This window comes from Drosophila arizonae, chromosome 3, assembly GCF_054131065.1.
Source record: "Drosophila arizonae isolate 15081-1271.41 chromosome 3, UAZ_ARI_1.0, whole genome shotgun sequence".
Taxonomy (NCBI): Eukaryota; Metazoa; Arthropoda; class Insecta; order Diptera; family Drosophilidae; genus Drosophila; species Drosophila arizonae.
The window spans coordinates 30,135,044-30,152,179 of NC_142923.1; the positions used below are offsets into that span (position 1 = coordinate 30,135,044).

The following is a 17,136-nucleotide window of genomic DNA, read 5'->3' on the forward strand; positions in this document are numbered from 1 at the left end:
AAGACTTTTCAAATAAAAAAACTTATCAATTTGATTTATTACTATGATTATTTTTTCAATGTTCTCAATAATTTTTTACCCAAGTGCCCAGAAAAAAAGGATTTGCAAGTGCGTTATATACGAATATATATTGTAAATATAAGGAAGTAACAAAGTATATCTATTGACATTAATGTTTTTTATTTTAATAGTAAATATATGAATTCTATAAAATGTATAATTTATTGCAAGCACATGTTTCATTTAATGACGGTTCTTTGCAAGAATCATTCAAAATATATTACCTATAGCCAATATTCATCTGGCTTCACTAACAAATGCGATGGACATGCAAATACGAATTTCATCTGCTTCTAATACATAGAAATACGTTCACATTGTGTTTGTATAGGTATGCATTTATTTTAAGTTAACAGGTATGTTTATGTATTTCATTTAAATATATTATAAGCTGCTAATTAACACATTTAATCATATGAACAACAAATAAGAAATTTGAAATTTCCCAAAATAAAAACAAGATATATATATATATATATATATATATATATATATATATATATATATATATATATATATATATATATATATATCTTTTTTTTTTTATTATACTTGACGCAGGATAATATAGAAATAACGCAAACATTAAATAACATTAAAAACAAAAAACTTGTGCACATTGGTATAGTATAGGAATATCGTTACTTAAATAACATATTTAGGCTGACTTGTAGTATGAAAAAAACTAACCGTTTAAGGATTTACACTGAACAATACAGAAACTTTACATGTTTTTATTAATGCTGCGATCATAAACATATTGTTAATAATGCCTTTATATCGGAAGTAGAAACATGGGGTGGATTATAAGCAGTGGCGCTTCTTTTCTCTCCTTAAGTACGTACTTTATGAGGTATTTTATTATGTGTAATTGTGAATAAATTTTAACACTCGAAATTTATCAAAAACAATAAACAAATACCATATTGATTGTTTTGTATTAATTTGCTGTACACAAAAGTTTATCTCTAAGAGTTCTACAAAATCATTGAAACAATATTCTATTCAAATTGCAAGTTCAACAATAATTAAGGAAAAATATGTAAGGAAACACAATCGTATGTCGGCTATACGTTAGAGCAAATGTGATTGAAAGGAAAATATTATGGACAATTGAATCTGCGCATCTAGTTTTCCAGTAAAGGATAGTCTGTAGACGGTCGTTATTGTGGCTTGTTTTGCCTAGATTCGTTGTTGTCCTCCGGCTTTGGTAAAAGCGGGGCTAACGCCGTTGTTCCATCCCTGTCATCATTTTCCCCATTCTGAAGATCCCCTGCAACATCCGAGGTAACCAAACTACTGAATGAACCATCTTCAGTTCGTTCGGGCCCAATTTTATGACTAGCTTGGATTGGACCACTAGCACTATTACTTCGATCCTCATGAGATATAGTATTGTTAGTGGGTGACGATGTTACACTTCGATTAGGCTTGGATAGCCGCCTCGCTGACAGGAATCGAGGCTTCTCATCTTCAGTTACGGAATGAAGCAACCGTTCAACTTCGTCATCGATTGTCTCACTTGAAAATGTGCCCGATTTACGGCTCTTTTCTAACAAAGTTGCTTTTTTCGCAGTTAGGTACAGGCTACGTTTAATTGCAATATATATCACATCTGTAGCAGCGCGAACGGAGTAATCTGGAACGAAAGTTTGTCGAATTTTCGAGTCCATATTTAACGACTGCATCGACCCCATCTGAGTTGGAGAGTCTATAACGAGATACACAATTTAAATTGATTTATTTTAATTGTAGTTTTTAACTGTATATACTTACCAACAACTACGTTCTGTACCAATGCTTGTGTACCAAAATAAGTAAATGGACCACTATCAAAAAGTAGTCCCTCTCTGCCAATCGTTACTTCTACGCGACCCTCTAATATAAGTACAAAAAAGTCAACTGCTTTTCCTTGCGTAAATATGAACAGGCTGGGATCATCTTTCGGTTTTCCCTTTGCTTTGATGTTGTGGAAAATATCTTGGTTAAGTAATCGCCGCAATATTGGTTCTGAAATGACATCCTTCTTAAACGCATCCACAGCTGTACGAAATAAGTGGGAATATTTTAAGATTGTTAAATAACAAGCAAATTCATGGCTGCCTATTTATTACCTGTACTTAAGTATTGGAATGTAGCCAATGTTAATTGAGGAGAGATGCGAACAGTTTGCGCCTCGCGACGTTCAGCAAACGCGGAAAAGTCAGCTTTTTTATAACGACTGCGACGTGTTTTTGTACGGTTATCAACGAACACATCGGTTTCATCGACTATTTCTGCTTGAATGAGCTCTTCAATAACGTCTTCCAATGTAACAAGGCCAACGGTTTCATAGAACGGATCACCGTCGCCTTCATTGTTAACACGATGAACAAAGGCGATATGACCGATCGTACCTTCTTTGAATTGATTAAACATTATATCTAAAGTGTAGTCCTCAAAAACAAAATGAACTGGATTTTGGTAAAATTCGCACAGCGTTTTTAACGGCGTGTTATCATCAGTATCTACGAATGCCAAATCTTTAATATAGAGCAAAGTCACAATGTTTTTCCTATCCCCGTCGTATACCGGAATTCGCGAATAACCAGAGTTCATAATATCAGATACAGTCTCAAAGTCTAGCACGGCATCCAGTGAGAGCATGTAGGCGTCATTAATGTGAGTCATAATATCGGCGACAGTTTTCTTACGTAACTCCAAAGCGCCAGAAATGATATTCACTTCATTTTTATCCAAATCATTTACGTCGTTTGTAACCTGCGTATAACCATTTCATTAGTATAATGAAAATCAAAGCTTTTAGACATTTTTTTACTTACACGGACAAGTTCCTTTAGACGTTCACGATTAAATACATTACCAATCTCTTCACCCAATAATGCATCTAGAAGACGAGATATTGGGTACGATAGTGGAGCTGTTATGGCCATTACCGTTTTGGTAATCAATATAGTTTTGGCACCAATAGCTAAACCGTGTCTTGAACAAACAGCCTATATTATTATTTTTTGTTTTTTTTTTTTTTTGAATATATAAAAAAATATTTGTGAAAATAGTTTTATTTTGAAAGATAAGAATGATAGATTACCGTAAGAGTTACGCCGTTATAAATTTCAAATTAACCCATGAAAAATAGAATTTTTTTTATTCTAACCATAAGCAATAAATGCGTTTGTCAGATACCATACAAAGTTGTTGCGCATAACTAGGCTTTAACAGTTGTGTGTATTGGTGTCATGTTCGTTAATATATATAATATATTAATCAAAAAGCATAAACAAGTCACTTAAAATCTATTAGGGGCCATCTTGTCTTGTTTACGAATTAAACTAATATGTATAAAGCAATACTATTAAATGTAATTGAGTAATAATGGTAATTATTTGAATCTGTCTCTTGTGTCATGTGTCGAGAAAAAAAGTAATAATTTAAAAAAAAAAAAAAAAAGAAAACTGCCAATAGAAAATAAAGGCATAGATAAGACTATGGAGTCTCTTCACGCACAGATGCATTATGCGACTTATTATTTTCAAATATTGTTATCTATTATCATCGCTAGTTATTATTATTATCTTTTTATTTTCACCTAATTTACAAACAATTTTAAAGATTAAACGTTTGCACCGGCTTAAAACTTTTGCAATTTTTATACTTTTTTTTTAATGTTTTGATTGTCACTGAATTTTGTTTAATATAATTGCCCATACTTACGAATCTGGATTATTAATTAATTAATTAGGAGCTTCTCTCTCCAGTCGCAGCAACGCAATCCTATTAAAGATTGTCTAAGTGTGCTTCGTTCTATTACGTTACATTTACCCACATTTAAAATTCAATAGGAAGAGTGAGTCATCGACTATAGCAACCAAAAGGTATCCAACTGGGTGTAAAGCCAGACCCTGTTATTTAAAATGTTTTTACATTCAAGGAGACGGGGGACGGAACCTTAAACGTTAAGTATGGGGAAGTGTGTTCAAAAATTAAAATGATCGAAATGTTCCTTTACAACACGGTAAACTAATTGAGAACTTCAACTTTTTGAGATTCTTTAAAGCGTACAATATAAAATAATAGTGTATTTTAAATTTTTTGTTTTTTGTATATAGACATACCTATTTTTATATCAACTCCTTACATATATAAACTTACATATTAACCATTACTATTATTTTTGATAATTAAGAAAAAGTACAACCGTTTGAGAATTTCGAAGTGGCATCAGTCAATTATAATAAATCCATAAAATGGATTAATTTGATTCAGCGTGTTACTTTTACAGAAACCAATCATATAGTTAATTGAATGCCTACCTGGGGTGTTATTTCACCGAAAAGTACAATAGCCAAGGTGGAGAATATGACAGCAAAAAGTCCAGAAGTCAAACCATCCAGTAGAATGGTAAAGGTGGAGTTAACCAACACATTACCCAAGAGAATACTGCACAACAGATAATTACCTTGATCTCTGACAGGTGCAATTTTCGCGGCATACTTTCTTTCTTTTTCCGTGCCAGTATTTCGTAATATCTGAGGTAAATTATTTTTATATTTAAACGGTTAATGGGTTTACCTTCAATTACATACTTTTAACTCAGTACGGTCCAAAGCCATAAGACCTAAGTTAAGACCGGAGAACAAAGCTGAGAAACATAAACATATTACAATAATCACAATTGCGACCCAAAGAGGCAAAAGTGGTTGATGCGTTTCGATTTTCATCCATTTGTCATTGCCTTGATGTACAAGGGGTGTGGTTTCAGCCGCACTCTGGTGCTGTTAACAAAAATCAGTAATAATACATGATTTTAAGTTATTCTGAAACTATTTATGTAAAACTCACAGCTACTCCGTTGTCGTCAATTTTCGCACAAATATACAATACGCTCTTTGAGTACGGAAATTTAACCGTATATGTTGCAGTAAGTCCGCTATCGGCAACATGGTCCGGCTTAAAAATTTCGGTCATAGGCTTCAAACAAGCTCCTTTATAATCATTCTCTTCACTTGTAAACGCGATAACTGTGTTTTTCTGTAATTCAACACCGAAAACGCGAATCGTCTGTTCCTTATTACTCAATACACTCGGTACTCCATCATTGGACTCAGAGCTATCATCTTCCAAACGTAATCCAATGATGCGAAAAGTTTTATCACTCTCAGCCTGTCGCCGTTTCCGATCTCTGTTAGAAAAAAATAGGGATAATTAATATAATTGATTGGAAATAATTATTGAAAAACTTCATTTACACATTCTCATTTTTATACCCTGAACCCATTTTCAATGGGAAATCAGGGTATAATGGTTTTGTTGAAATGTATGTAACAGGCAGAAAAGGCCTGACAGACCCCACAAAGTATATATATTCTTGATCAGGGCGACGAGCTGAGTCGATTTGGCCCTGTCCGTCTGTCCGTATGTATGAACGCGTCAATTTCAGAAGATATAAGAGCTAGAGACTTCAAATTTTTTTTTAAATGTCCGTAATTACAGCGCGGATATCGAGTTTATCATTAAAAATCGATAACTCATCCAGATCTTTTTTATCGATAAAAACCTTATCGAAAACCAGTTATAAAATTATATCTTCTACACCTTTATTGATAGAGTCTTCAAATTTTTAATGTATGCTTATATGCAATTTATACAATTTCGGTTTTTATTAAAATTTACCCTTCACCCCTATATTCAACCCCTCACCCTCACTTTTGTAAAAGGCGTATTTCAAATACTAGAGACTTGTGCTTTGGCAATTACATGCATATTCATTTTATTATCATAATCTAAAAGTTTCATGAAGATCGTACGTCCACAAAAATTTTTTAAACAATTAAGTTCTCATAGTAAGCGCTCACTGCCGCCCATGCGAGTTAATGCTTGTGTGTGTATGTGTATGTGTGTGTGTGTGTGTGTGTGTGTGTGTGTGTGTGTATGTGTGTGTGTATGTGTGTGTGTGTGTGTGTATGTGTGTGTGTGTGTGTGTGTGTGTGTGTGTGTGTATGTTGTAAGCTGAAAGACGCGAAAAATTATTGAAATAGCTATTACTCCAAGGGTTCAGGGGATCTCGTAGTCGAGCAGTCTCGACTAGAGCTTTCTTACTTGTTCAATAATAACCATAACTATGTATAACGAAATAATAGATTCAAAACATTTTGAGGAAGGTAGATTCGAACCTATAGTAAAGGTAATTGAAAAAGAAAAATAAATAAACAAATAAATAAAACCATCCTACCAAATATATATATAATATAAACCGAAAACAGATTATTCGACGTTATTTTGAAGAGTTATAATTCAAAATTTATATTTGGATTATAACTCTTTTATCCTTAAGCTCTATATCAATAGATTAGAGTCATATCATACAGAATGATTATAGATCAATAAATAAGAGTGATATATAATTTATATACTACTGGCATCGAGAGAACGTCTTCTAAGAATGATTAATGTACACATTTACTTTATTAAAAATGCATACATAAGTATTATGCATATTGATGCATCCGATAGAATATACTTAATATATATAGACGACCAAGTGAACAAGAAGTTGTTATTCATACAAAATCAATTTTATGAGCCGACAACTGAAAGGTAAAACCCAAAATAATACCATATATAGTAACGTTTAACAATATTATGAACTACTAATAAATGTATGTAGATTTACAAAAGAAATTTTGAAAAAGAAATAAGAAAAGAGATGATTTATTTCTAATAACTTATATGCTAAGTAGTTATTCATCAATCGATAAAACATCCAGCTATTACCATTATATATTTCTTATGTATAGACCGATGCCAGACTTAGATTATAGCGTCAAAAATAATATATAATTCATAGTGCATCTATGTAGCTAGATAGATAACGTTGGAAAGACAAATAGCAGCTACCAGGATGTTAACGCTGATCAAAATATATATGACGAATTCAATAGCCACTTGACTATTGTATAAGGGCTTCATTTTTTGATAAAGTCAACCCCTACGTAAGCATTTCGGTCATCAAACCAATTGAGATCTTTTCGTAAATAGTTCTCAACATACTAACTTACCAGAAATTACTGACTTGAGCTGCATCCAGAAAGATAATCTTACTTGAAACCGTCGCAAGATTTCAGCTTGCGTCATAACAAGTATTCTCTTATCGCATATAACTTTATTATCAACATACTGCTATCAAGCTTCATATGTCTCATTCGATTAAGTATACAGCACGAACATATATGAGTGCTTAATTATATAGAAACGTTTTCTGAAAGTTTTCCCAGATAAAGACACATTGATAATGCTCTAGATTTTCAATAAATTCATTACTTTAAACCGTATCAAATATTTTACATTCACAATGTTTGAAAATAGGTAATACATATCATTGTCGAAATAATGTTAGAACTATATTAGAGTAGTAATCGACCAGAAAAAATAAAAAATGTATGCTTTCATGTCTGACTTTCCAACCTAGTGTAGGAGAATTACAATATAAATCGATAAGATACAAGATATATAAATAAATATACACCTATAATTCATTGAAAATTTAAATTCAACTTCTCGTTTCGCCCAAATTCACACATATAATAACCCTCTGAAAATTTAAAGTTCAGGGTAGCTCCACCTAAAGTATTCTGCCCTGACCTAGCCTTTATAAAGCTTTTTAATTATGATTGATATGGTAACATAATCTTTTATATATTCTTTTTCATATAACCTTTTTATATTTATTGATAGATTAGAGTTTTATCGGAAACTTTAAATATACCTGAAATTAAATTAACTTATAGATATACATTAAATTATATATGTACCTACTAAATACATATATGCAATGCTACTAAATACTTACAGGTGAAGAACTAAAAATAGTAAGGAAGCATCGGAATGGAAACAGAGAACTAATTTATTTCCTCTAGATAAGTTAATTATGGCTTCTAAGTTTCAGAAAGTTCTTAATAGTAGAAAGAACCTATCTATTTTTATATTTACATCTATATTTATTTATTTTATTAAAATAAAAAAAAGATACATACGTACATATACATAGAAAACGGTGACTCACCGCTTTCTTTCTAAATACTTTTTATTTTTTAAAAGTCCTATTATCAGGCGGAAAATAATTTAAAAAAAAATGCTTTCTACTCATATTCATTCTTATCTCTCAGCTACAAACCTATTAAAAAAGTCCCTCTTTACTAGTTACTACACCTGAAACAGAGTATAGTGAATTCGGTTGCAGTTGAATTATAATTAATTCATTTAAAACATTTGCTGTTTTCCAACAAATTTCATAAATAATCGATTCTTGACCGTGTGCGCCCTTTTCCAAAAGAATCTGTAATATCCTTGAAGCACTAACATACACACACACTCCATACTAATGTATAAAATATATGGAAGTGTAAACATTTACATAGATGCGTGCATACGTATTTATGAACATGTGTCAAAACATGACAGGATGTATGTACATATATTCAGTTGATGTCTGTCTGCAGACGCTGAAAGTACATCACAAACATACATCTGTACATATCTACGTATGTACGCGAATTTCTATAGGTACACATTTGCCAGAGTTGGACCGATTAGATGATATGTATGTCATCGGGCGCAAGCGCTCTTCAGACAATAATTTTGTAAATTTTATTATGTATTTTTATCAACGTTTTAAGCTTATTATGAAAATTTAGAATGTGTTGCTTAACTATAAAGTATTCATAAGGATTTTATAAACATAAAAATTATGTATGTACATACATGTGGATATTAAAATTTAAATGTACAGGTATGCATACATATAATTAATATGTTGGAATGACATTTTACGTACATACAAGTGCTAATACACATGTACATACATACATACATACAAATAAGTAGTCACTCATTACATTGGTATAAGTACGGATATCGAAACGCACAAGCAAGCATCAGAAAAATATAAAAATAAGATACTTGCTTAAACCGACGCAATCCAGATTTGTTTGGACTGTACGTTGAAACAAAAATAAGAACTACTCGCAATATTGTTGTGTTTGGTAGCTTTCAAAATTTTGTAAGAGTATGTTCATATGTATGTATGTATATATGTGTATATATTTCTGTGTATTGATTTTAGTGCGGCTTCGCCAAAAAAAAAAGCACACACACATATATGTATATATGTAAATATGCATGTTTGTGCGTAAGATTATACCTGTGTTTGTATTGCGTGTGTGAATGTGTGTGCAGCTGAGTTGTTAGCTCGCACTCAAACGTGCTTCACAACGACGAGGAGAGCAATGGCACAGGCAATGGCTAAGAATCAGCACGAGAATGAGTCATTAGTACAAATGTTTGCGGTAATTTGCAGTTTTTTAGAGATTTCTCAAACCGAAAGAAATGAACAAGCCCTTTAAAATAGTATAACAAAGTAAATATATAGGTACAAATTAGGCATGTCGAATATTTAATACCCTAAAATAATACTGGACTGCGAACGTACTGAGATGATAGCTCAATATTCTAAATAAAGGTTGTACATTTTTTTCATTAGTCCCATGTAGTTCATCCTTTCGTTCGTTTACTATTAATACCATGAACGACTCATATTGCTTGTTCGGTATGCAATAACATTAATGAGCAAATAACTATTAAATAACTGAACAGAATATCGACCACGAGCGACTGAGCTAATCGCCCGAGTAGCTATTTTATGTAACAATACTTAAAGAAGTTAAATAAATATACATTTATTTGTACATAGTATATCGGAGTGTAGAGAGTAACTTTTGAGTTCTCTTCAATTTCAGCTCTTAATATAAAATTGATTATTGATCTTATAGAGATCAGATCAGGCTACATCGATAGTGATAGGTGGTTTATGCCAACATTTCTCTTTTAGATATGCATTTGCACAACTGTAGAGTACCCTGGTTTGTTTATACTAAAAATATCAACTAGAAATTAATTAATGTTTTGACTGTCTATCTTTTTACCATTTTATGTTCACACACACTTTCGTAAATTTATATACATATACACGTATACGTACATACACAAAAAATATATTTAAAAAATGGCAATACTTTTCACACATAAAATTATTATAAATAGATTTGGCAGCCAAAACATACGCGATGCAAATATAATATACATCCTTACATACATTCATAGACAAAACTGACATATTTCTATAATTACAATACAGCATATGTATACATACATATGTATATACATATTGGCTATGCTACTTAAATAATTTGTATGGACGTGAACATAGAAAAAATTCATTCAAATTTATATGGATGTCTCTCGAGTATGTATACATACATACACACATATGCACGCGCACAGAAGCATGAATGTATTTGTGACCTTAATACTTTTACTTCAGCGAATTCAGCTTTTTCAGATTTATTAAGGCAACAAGTCAACTAAATTAGGCGAATATCTAAAAGCAAGCAAACAGATATTCTCGCTGGGAAGTATTTACATACATGTGGGGATATGTATGTTGAGTGTGTAGACAAGAACATACATACATCTATGTATGTGCATGAACGTGTATTGTGCGGTGATAAACAGTGAATGATAAGACCAAGAAATTGAGTCACAGCCAGCCTTCACAGAATAATAAAATAAATATGGTTATCGGTATCGCATACAAGTGGAACTGGGGACTGAGATTCTTTATATGTTGTTAGTAGGTCGAGGAATACGTATTATTTCGTACTGGTATTTTGGATATATATATGTACATATATGCGTAAAATCACATACTTATATACGTATATCTAAGCATAGTATGTTTCGATACGATGGTGCGTATGATACGTGTAAATCAGCAAAGATAGAAAAAAACAACTGTAGAGAAAAAATGTTTTATGCTTCTCATATCTATAAATCTTTTATAATGTACAGAGTTAAGCCTAGGTTTGGAGGAACATTGCACAAAACTAATATACTCGCTTGCATCTGACAAAGATTGGCAAAAGTTGTTAATCTCTTAGTAAGCTATAATGTGTTAATCAACGCATATATTTGTATTTTAGAGCATTGAAAACAAATATGGAAATATAAACTTATCAATGCAGAAAAACAGCTTTATTATACATACATATGAACCTATTTTTATTTGTGACATATTTATAAGATGAAATATTTTCACTTAAAACTTTTGAAGGGGACCATACTGACTTTTTACAAGAATTTAGCAACAGTAAACTCCTAAAACAAAACATTATCTGCATATAATTAATAACAATACGCCTTTGCCGGCTATTGCTTACATATTTAATACATATGTATGTACGCATCATGAATGCTTCAATTTTGTTATTAAACAGTCAGCTCAAAATGAAAACATCCCTTTATCCGGTAGACTGTGAACTGCTGTGTTTACCTATTAAAATCTTTAAAGTCGAGGCGACCGCGCTATACCGCATACAATATATATGGTATATAATTAACAGTTTAAATTGAGTTTTACGCAAATATAATGGGGGCACGACAGGAATGCAATTTCGTTTTAATTCTTATGGCATTTAAATATTTTAAAGTTTATAGCATAAACATATATTTAGCTGTAACATGTCATAAAACCAGTTTAATTAAGTATATGTTTTGCATTCTTAAAACATTTTTACATTTAAAACGTATGTTTAAATTCTAACTAGGTGGCAGCTCTACCCGAGTGACAATCTGTCACAAATGTAAACAAAACATGATTGGGAGCTTCCAAATATGTAAGCCCTAAAACTAAAATTAGCAATATGAATTCCAGCTGAGAGATTGAGGAGAGTAGGCAGATTCAGACACTAGATAAATTAGACTTTATAACTTGTATGCTAGATTTTTCTCAAATAAAAATCAAATGCATATGATGCTCCTCTGTAAAGCATAGAATTAATTAACATCTAAAGACGTAAAGGTCGCCTAGCTATATAATATAGATTCATTATCGCAATAGATTTATTATTGAAATACATGTATATTGTATTCTAACTTGCCTTGTTTGTGTTTCTGGCAACTTCAATTCCTTTAGTATATTTGTTTCTGTGTTAGAGTTATTTATGTTTTCTTCTGCCAGCAGATTTGTCATTAAATTCAATGGTTTTAACACTGTTAACGGAGCAACGCCATCAAAGTCGACATTTTCAAAAGATCCGTAGGCCAATTTACAATTTTCTAACGCTAAAATTGTAATTAGCAAAGCAAGATAAATGCTTTTTATGTCTCGTAGACACTCCAGTGTAACACATAATTTTGGACGTGCAATTGATTTTCCATCTCTCACACGCGGCATTCGCAAAACTGAGGTGTTGGTAACTATTTTTGAGTTTGACACTTTAGTCCGTTTATGACATTGTTTGAAACACTTTTCACTCTTTTCCATAATACGTATTTGTTATGATTTTTGAGTGTTGTTTAGCAATTATATTACAATAATATCACGAAATTCGTCCGAGTGATATTTTGTTGGCACAAGTAAAGCCCCTAAAAGCAATATGCCTGCCTATGCAATGCACTATATACGTATGTATGTAGCCACCGGCAGTGTGACCGTAGCGCCATAGATAATTAAACTTAAATAATCAATTAAAAATAAAAATCAAAATAAAATAAAAATACTAAACAGATTTTATTTAGACTATATAAGGACCGATTTATATTGATTGTCTGAAGGCTTTCCGCAACAATATACAAATATAAAAAATATATTGAATAAAGCTGTAATTCTACACATACCAAGAATTTCTGTACCTGTTTTGTGTTGATCATATTATATATTTTTATATGGAATGAATTAAATTCTTTAATATACATTTGCATTATTAGAAAAGGCTTTCTTCCACAAAACTTTTATTTTGAATCGAGTTTAAAATAATTTTATTTGCTTATGTAAATTTATGTTTTTAAAATATACGAGATTTATGTGAATTCAAATGTGCTGATCCTAAACAATTTTCGTTTTCTGAAACACACCTGAACAAGTTCAGTCGTTCATTTTAATGATCTATTCAATTGAACCGGAACAGGCGAACTCTGCATAATAAACTTATCTATTCGGTATTGTTGGTATCTAGCATATCAAGACATACAAAAGTTATAAGAGTGATTTAATTATGGACAACTCGGAGGAATTTTCTGCAATCGACATCGTTACATTCGTAACTGAACAACTGCAGCAAAATTACCTTAGTAACCGAGCCAATAAAGCAAAAATCTTTGACGAATTTCTGGGACGATGGGATACAAACGACAGTTCTCTTGCGAAGGTGAAGTCTTTAAATTTTGAATTCGAGACTGGTATGTTGCAAGATTTCTCTTTATATATACATATATATATATATATATATATATATATATATATATCTACATATTCGTACAGATTTGGATTGGTTCAACGTCAGTAGACCATTGACACTTGCTGGCTTACGCGGAAAATTAGTCGTGTTGGATTTCTTCACCTACTGTTGCATTAATTGTATGCATGTGTTGCCAGAGCTTCGAGCTTTGGAAGAGAGATTTCCAGTGGAAAGTGGACTTGTTGTTGTGGGCGTTCATAGTCCGAAATTTGAAAATGAACGAACAGCAGCCAACATACTGTCGGCAGCGCAGCGCTATGGCATTAAACATCCCATTGTTAATGACTCGCAATCTGCTCTATGGCGAGCTCTAAGCATTCGCTGTTGGCCTTCGCTTTTGGTGTTAAGTCCAAGCGGGATGCCCATGTTGTTATTAATGGGTGAAGGCCATGGTGAGTTTCTTCGCGACTTTGCTGGAGAGGCGTTATCATTTTTTGATCGCCAACAAAAACTTAACTTCTCCAGCTTACCACTACAGCTGTCAACAGACCTTTTGCCGGCATCCAATTTACGTTTCCCTGCAAAAATTGCTATGCTAGAAGATCAGTATGCTATAGCTGATGCTGGAAACAATCGGATTATTGTGGTGACCAATTGTGGGGTCGTAAAGTATAAAATCGGCGGACTGGAGGCAGGGTTTGTGGACGGCTCTTTAAATATGGCGCGATTCAATAATCCCCAGGGTGTTGCCTTTCTTGATAAAAATACGCTCATAGTGGCCGATACCGATAATCATGCACTTCGGCAAATTTCCCTGAACAACGGAGTTGTTGAAACGCTAGCCGGAACGGGTAGTCAAGGCAATGAACGAATCGGTGGGAAACTGGGGCCATTGCAGCCACTATCATCGCCGTGGGATGTGTCGGTGTTTCGCACCCGGGACATGGATATGTCTTTCCACCTAGATGAGCTTAATGTGCCTGAGAAAACAATAGTGCTGATAGCCATGGCTGGCACTCATCAGATTTGGGGCTATTTCCCCGAAGGCATTATTTGGTGGAAATTTCGAAAGTTTGAGCCACGTTGTTGCGTTGCGCTTATTGGCAATGGGCTTGAGGAAAACCGAAACAACTCCTATCCACAGAACGCAGCGTTTGCACAGCCATCAGGCTTGGCCATGTCCAGTGATTATCTTTACATAGCCGACAGTGAGAGCTCTAGTATACGCAAAGCTTCAATGGTCGATGGTAAAGTAATGCCAGTTGTTGGTGGAGATCGCAATCCTTTGGTATATAAAATGATGTGTCAATTATATGCATTTATGTAACATGAGTTTTTAAAATTTTTTAGAACCTATTTGCTTTTGGAGACGAAGACGGCAAACTGTACAATGCAAAACTTCAGCATCCATTGGGCGTATCATATAACAACGTCGATAAGAAGCTATATGTGGCTGATACGTATAATCATAAAATCAAACAAGTTGATACTGAAACTAATATAATTTCAACCTTAACTATAAAAAACAAAGATGGTAGCACGCTTGCTCTTAGAGAGCCGTCTGGCCTTTGTGTTGACGCTGATAGAAACAGATTACTAGTTGCTGATACAAATAACCACGGCATTCATATAATTGATTTAGCGTCACTTACAGCTGAACCTTTTTTACTGGACTTTAATCAAATTACGAATACTACTGAAACAGACGCTCCGCGCTCTCTATCAAAAATCAGTGGGTTAGAGTTGGTAAAAAAGATTCCTGTGCTTCATTATAGAAACTGCAACATCAATTTCAGCATGAGACTCTCATCCGATCTTAAATTTACTCCGGATGCACCACAGAAGTGGATGGTAAAATTCCTGAATCCAGAATTGGAAATAAATCAATTAAACGGTATATTAGCTGAGGGTAAATGTAGCCTTCAACTTAATAATAAATCGTCCAGAAGTGTCAGGACTGAAGCAACTAATCAAAACGATTTAACAATAGAGTTTGCATTAAGCCTTTGTGATTCAAAAAGCTGCCTTATAAAGAAATTTACAGTTTCCATTGTCAGTGAACGTTCTGCTGAGGGCTCACCCTTGCATCCCACAATCATTAAAGACAACACTCTTGACGTAGATATTGGAATACATATAAATCAATCTAATATTAATTTCTGTTGATACAGAGATGGCTCGTCGAATCAATGACAGATAACAGATATATGTTTTCATGTATCAGCGCAATCCAATTCAGCAACAGTGTTTAGGCTAATCTATATTAAAAAGATGTTGTATGTAGTGGTTTCGAATAATTAATTTAAAACAAATATTTGTGTTTCCGTTCATGTTTATGTTTGTAAAAATTTTGCACAAACAAAAAACAAAAAATGCATAAAAAATTGTCAATAAAAGTTGCACTTTGTCCTAATTAATATTAACCTAATGATTTTTGCAAATACTTTCCGCCTTCGCAATGCCTCCAGCTGATTTGCAAATCTCAGTGAACAAATCTTTTAAAATGGAAGCCTGGTTGCCTTGCGAGCCGTCTAATGTTATCGTTGGAATGAATGTTACTGGGGGTCGAAGTGCGTGTGTCGCATCACCGTTCAATTTCATTAGTTCAGATCCATGGCTGCTATCAAAACACTTCTGGATGAGATCAGCATTCTCTACATTGTATTGTTTGGTACACTAAAAAAAGGAGGCACTCATTTGTAATTTTGAGTTTCATTAATGTATGAAGCAAGTGAACCTTTTGCATAGCATCTTTGGGATTTCGATTGTCTCGAATCATACAGGTCACAACTTCTAGTCGAGTAAGTGCATCATCAATAACTTCAGAAACGCATGCATGATACATATTTGCTTGACATTCCGTCGGACCGTGCTGGCAATCAAATATGAATTTGCCTTCATTATCGGTTGTGGTGTGTGCCTTTAAATTAATTTGTTGATAAGCATAATAGAATAATATATTTATTTTCGGTATACCTTGCCATAAGGTACAAGTTGCACCTCCATTATAGGCGCTGCAGCTTTGTACGTGGTCAGCAATTGCTTAGTAATAAAATATTTAGAGTCCGGGCAGAGAGCCTCATAAAATACGGTTACCAATACGGGCAGTGGAGCTCCTGGAGCTCTTCGATAATGTGGTTCTTCCTGCAAAATAGGAAATAGTTTATTAATTTTATTCAAGTATGTGTATTATATCAGGCATTTTAAAATAACATTTAAATTTTTTTTATTAGTATACAAGCAGGTTGGCTAGATATTACTGTATATGTAGGTAAGCCACATACATACATACAAACATTGCATTATCAGCCAACTCATTGGAAAATATCAAATATTTACCTTTAAAACTAACTGCGTCCGAGGATAGGATAGAATTCGCAGTAAAAGCCCTAGTGTGGCAATTAAGAATAACAATATAAAAATTCGTTTCCGTGTAGGTATCATTTATTAACTAAGCAAAAAATAATTTGTGCAATATATGCAATTATAAATCACACCAATTCATATACATATGTATGTATAAGCAAAGCAGAGAAAGAAGAAACTATAAGTAATAAACCAACAACATTATAAGTTATAACGCGTATCGTCCAAAACTCCAATGCATGGCGAAAAGTACTAAAATACGCCAAATTTATTGTACAAAAATACCAGCGGCGGTATATCATTACCCCTTTCTTTTAAACTTAACAAAGATAAAAATAAAACATTTAAATTTTAAAATTATCTATAGAATTATTATTTTTTTTTTTTATATTTGTTGTTCAATTTTGTTTATTATAAA

General features: G+C 32.9%; 3 protein-coding genes across 4 annotated transcripts; 1 reads left to right on the plus strand and 2 right to left on the minus strand.

The window, feature by feature from the left end:
- Nucleotides 1–109: 109 nt before the first annotated feature.
- On the minus strand, nt 110–12,595 carry uex (metal transporter uex). The gene is made up of 8 exons (XM_018002967.2): nt 12,054–12,595; nt 4,903–5,242; nt 4,647–4,835; nt 4,374–4,589; nt 2,883–3,056; nt 2,175–2,820; nt 1,837–2,103; nt 110–1,771 (listed from the first exon to the last, which is right to left on the minus strand). The coding sequence occupies exons 1-8, from the start codon at nt 12,437–12,439 to the stop codon at nt 1,224–1,226; spliced, it is 2,766 nt and encodes a 921-aa protein (XP_017858456.1). The 5' UTR covers nt 12,440–12,595; the 3' UTR covers nt 110–1,223.
- Nucleotides 12,596–12,928: 333 nt separating this feature from the next.
- On the plus strand, nt 12,929–15,765 carry LOC108610706 (NHL repeat-containing protein 2). Of its 2 annotated transcripts, none has more exons than XM_089464554.1 (3): nt 12,929–13,322; nt 13,436–14,640; nt 14,703–15,765. In XM_089464554.1, the coding sequence occupies exons 1-3, from the start codon at nt 13,292–13,294 to the stop codon at nt 15,516–15,518; spliced, it is 2,052 nt and encodes a 683-aa protein (XP_089320680.1). In that variant the 5' UTR covers nt 12,929–13,291; the 3' UTR covers nt 15,519–15,765. The 2 variants fall into 2 exon arrangements, with proteins under 2 accessions (XP_089320680.1, XP_017858461.1); XM_018002972.2 differs by having other exon boundaries at nt 12,932–13,353.
- Nucleotides 15,667–16,942, minus strand: LOC108610713 (gamma-interferon-inducible lysosomal thiol reductase). The gene is made up of 4 exons (XM_018002980.2): nt 16,692–16,942; nt 16,329–16,496; nt 16,090–16,272; nt 15,667–16,028 (listed from the first exon to the last, which is right to left on the minus strand). The coding sequence occupies exons 1-4, from the start codon at nt 16,794–16,796 to the stop codon at nt 15,777–15,779; spliced, it is 708 nt and encodes a 235-aa protein (XP_017858469.1). The 5' UTR covers nt 16,797–16,942; the 3' UTR covers nt 15,667–15,776.
- Nucleotides 16,943–17,136: the final 194 nt, after the last annotated feature.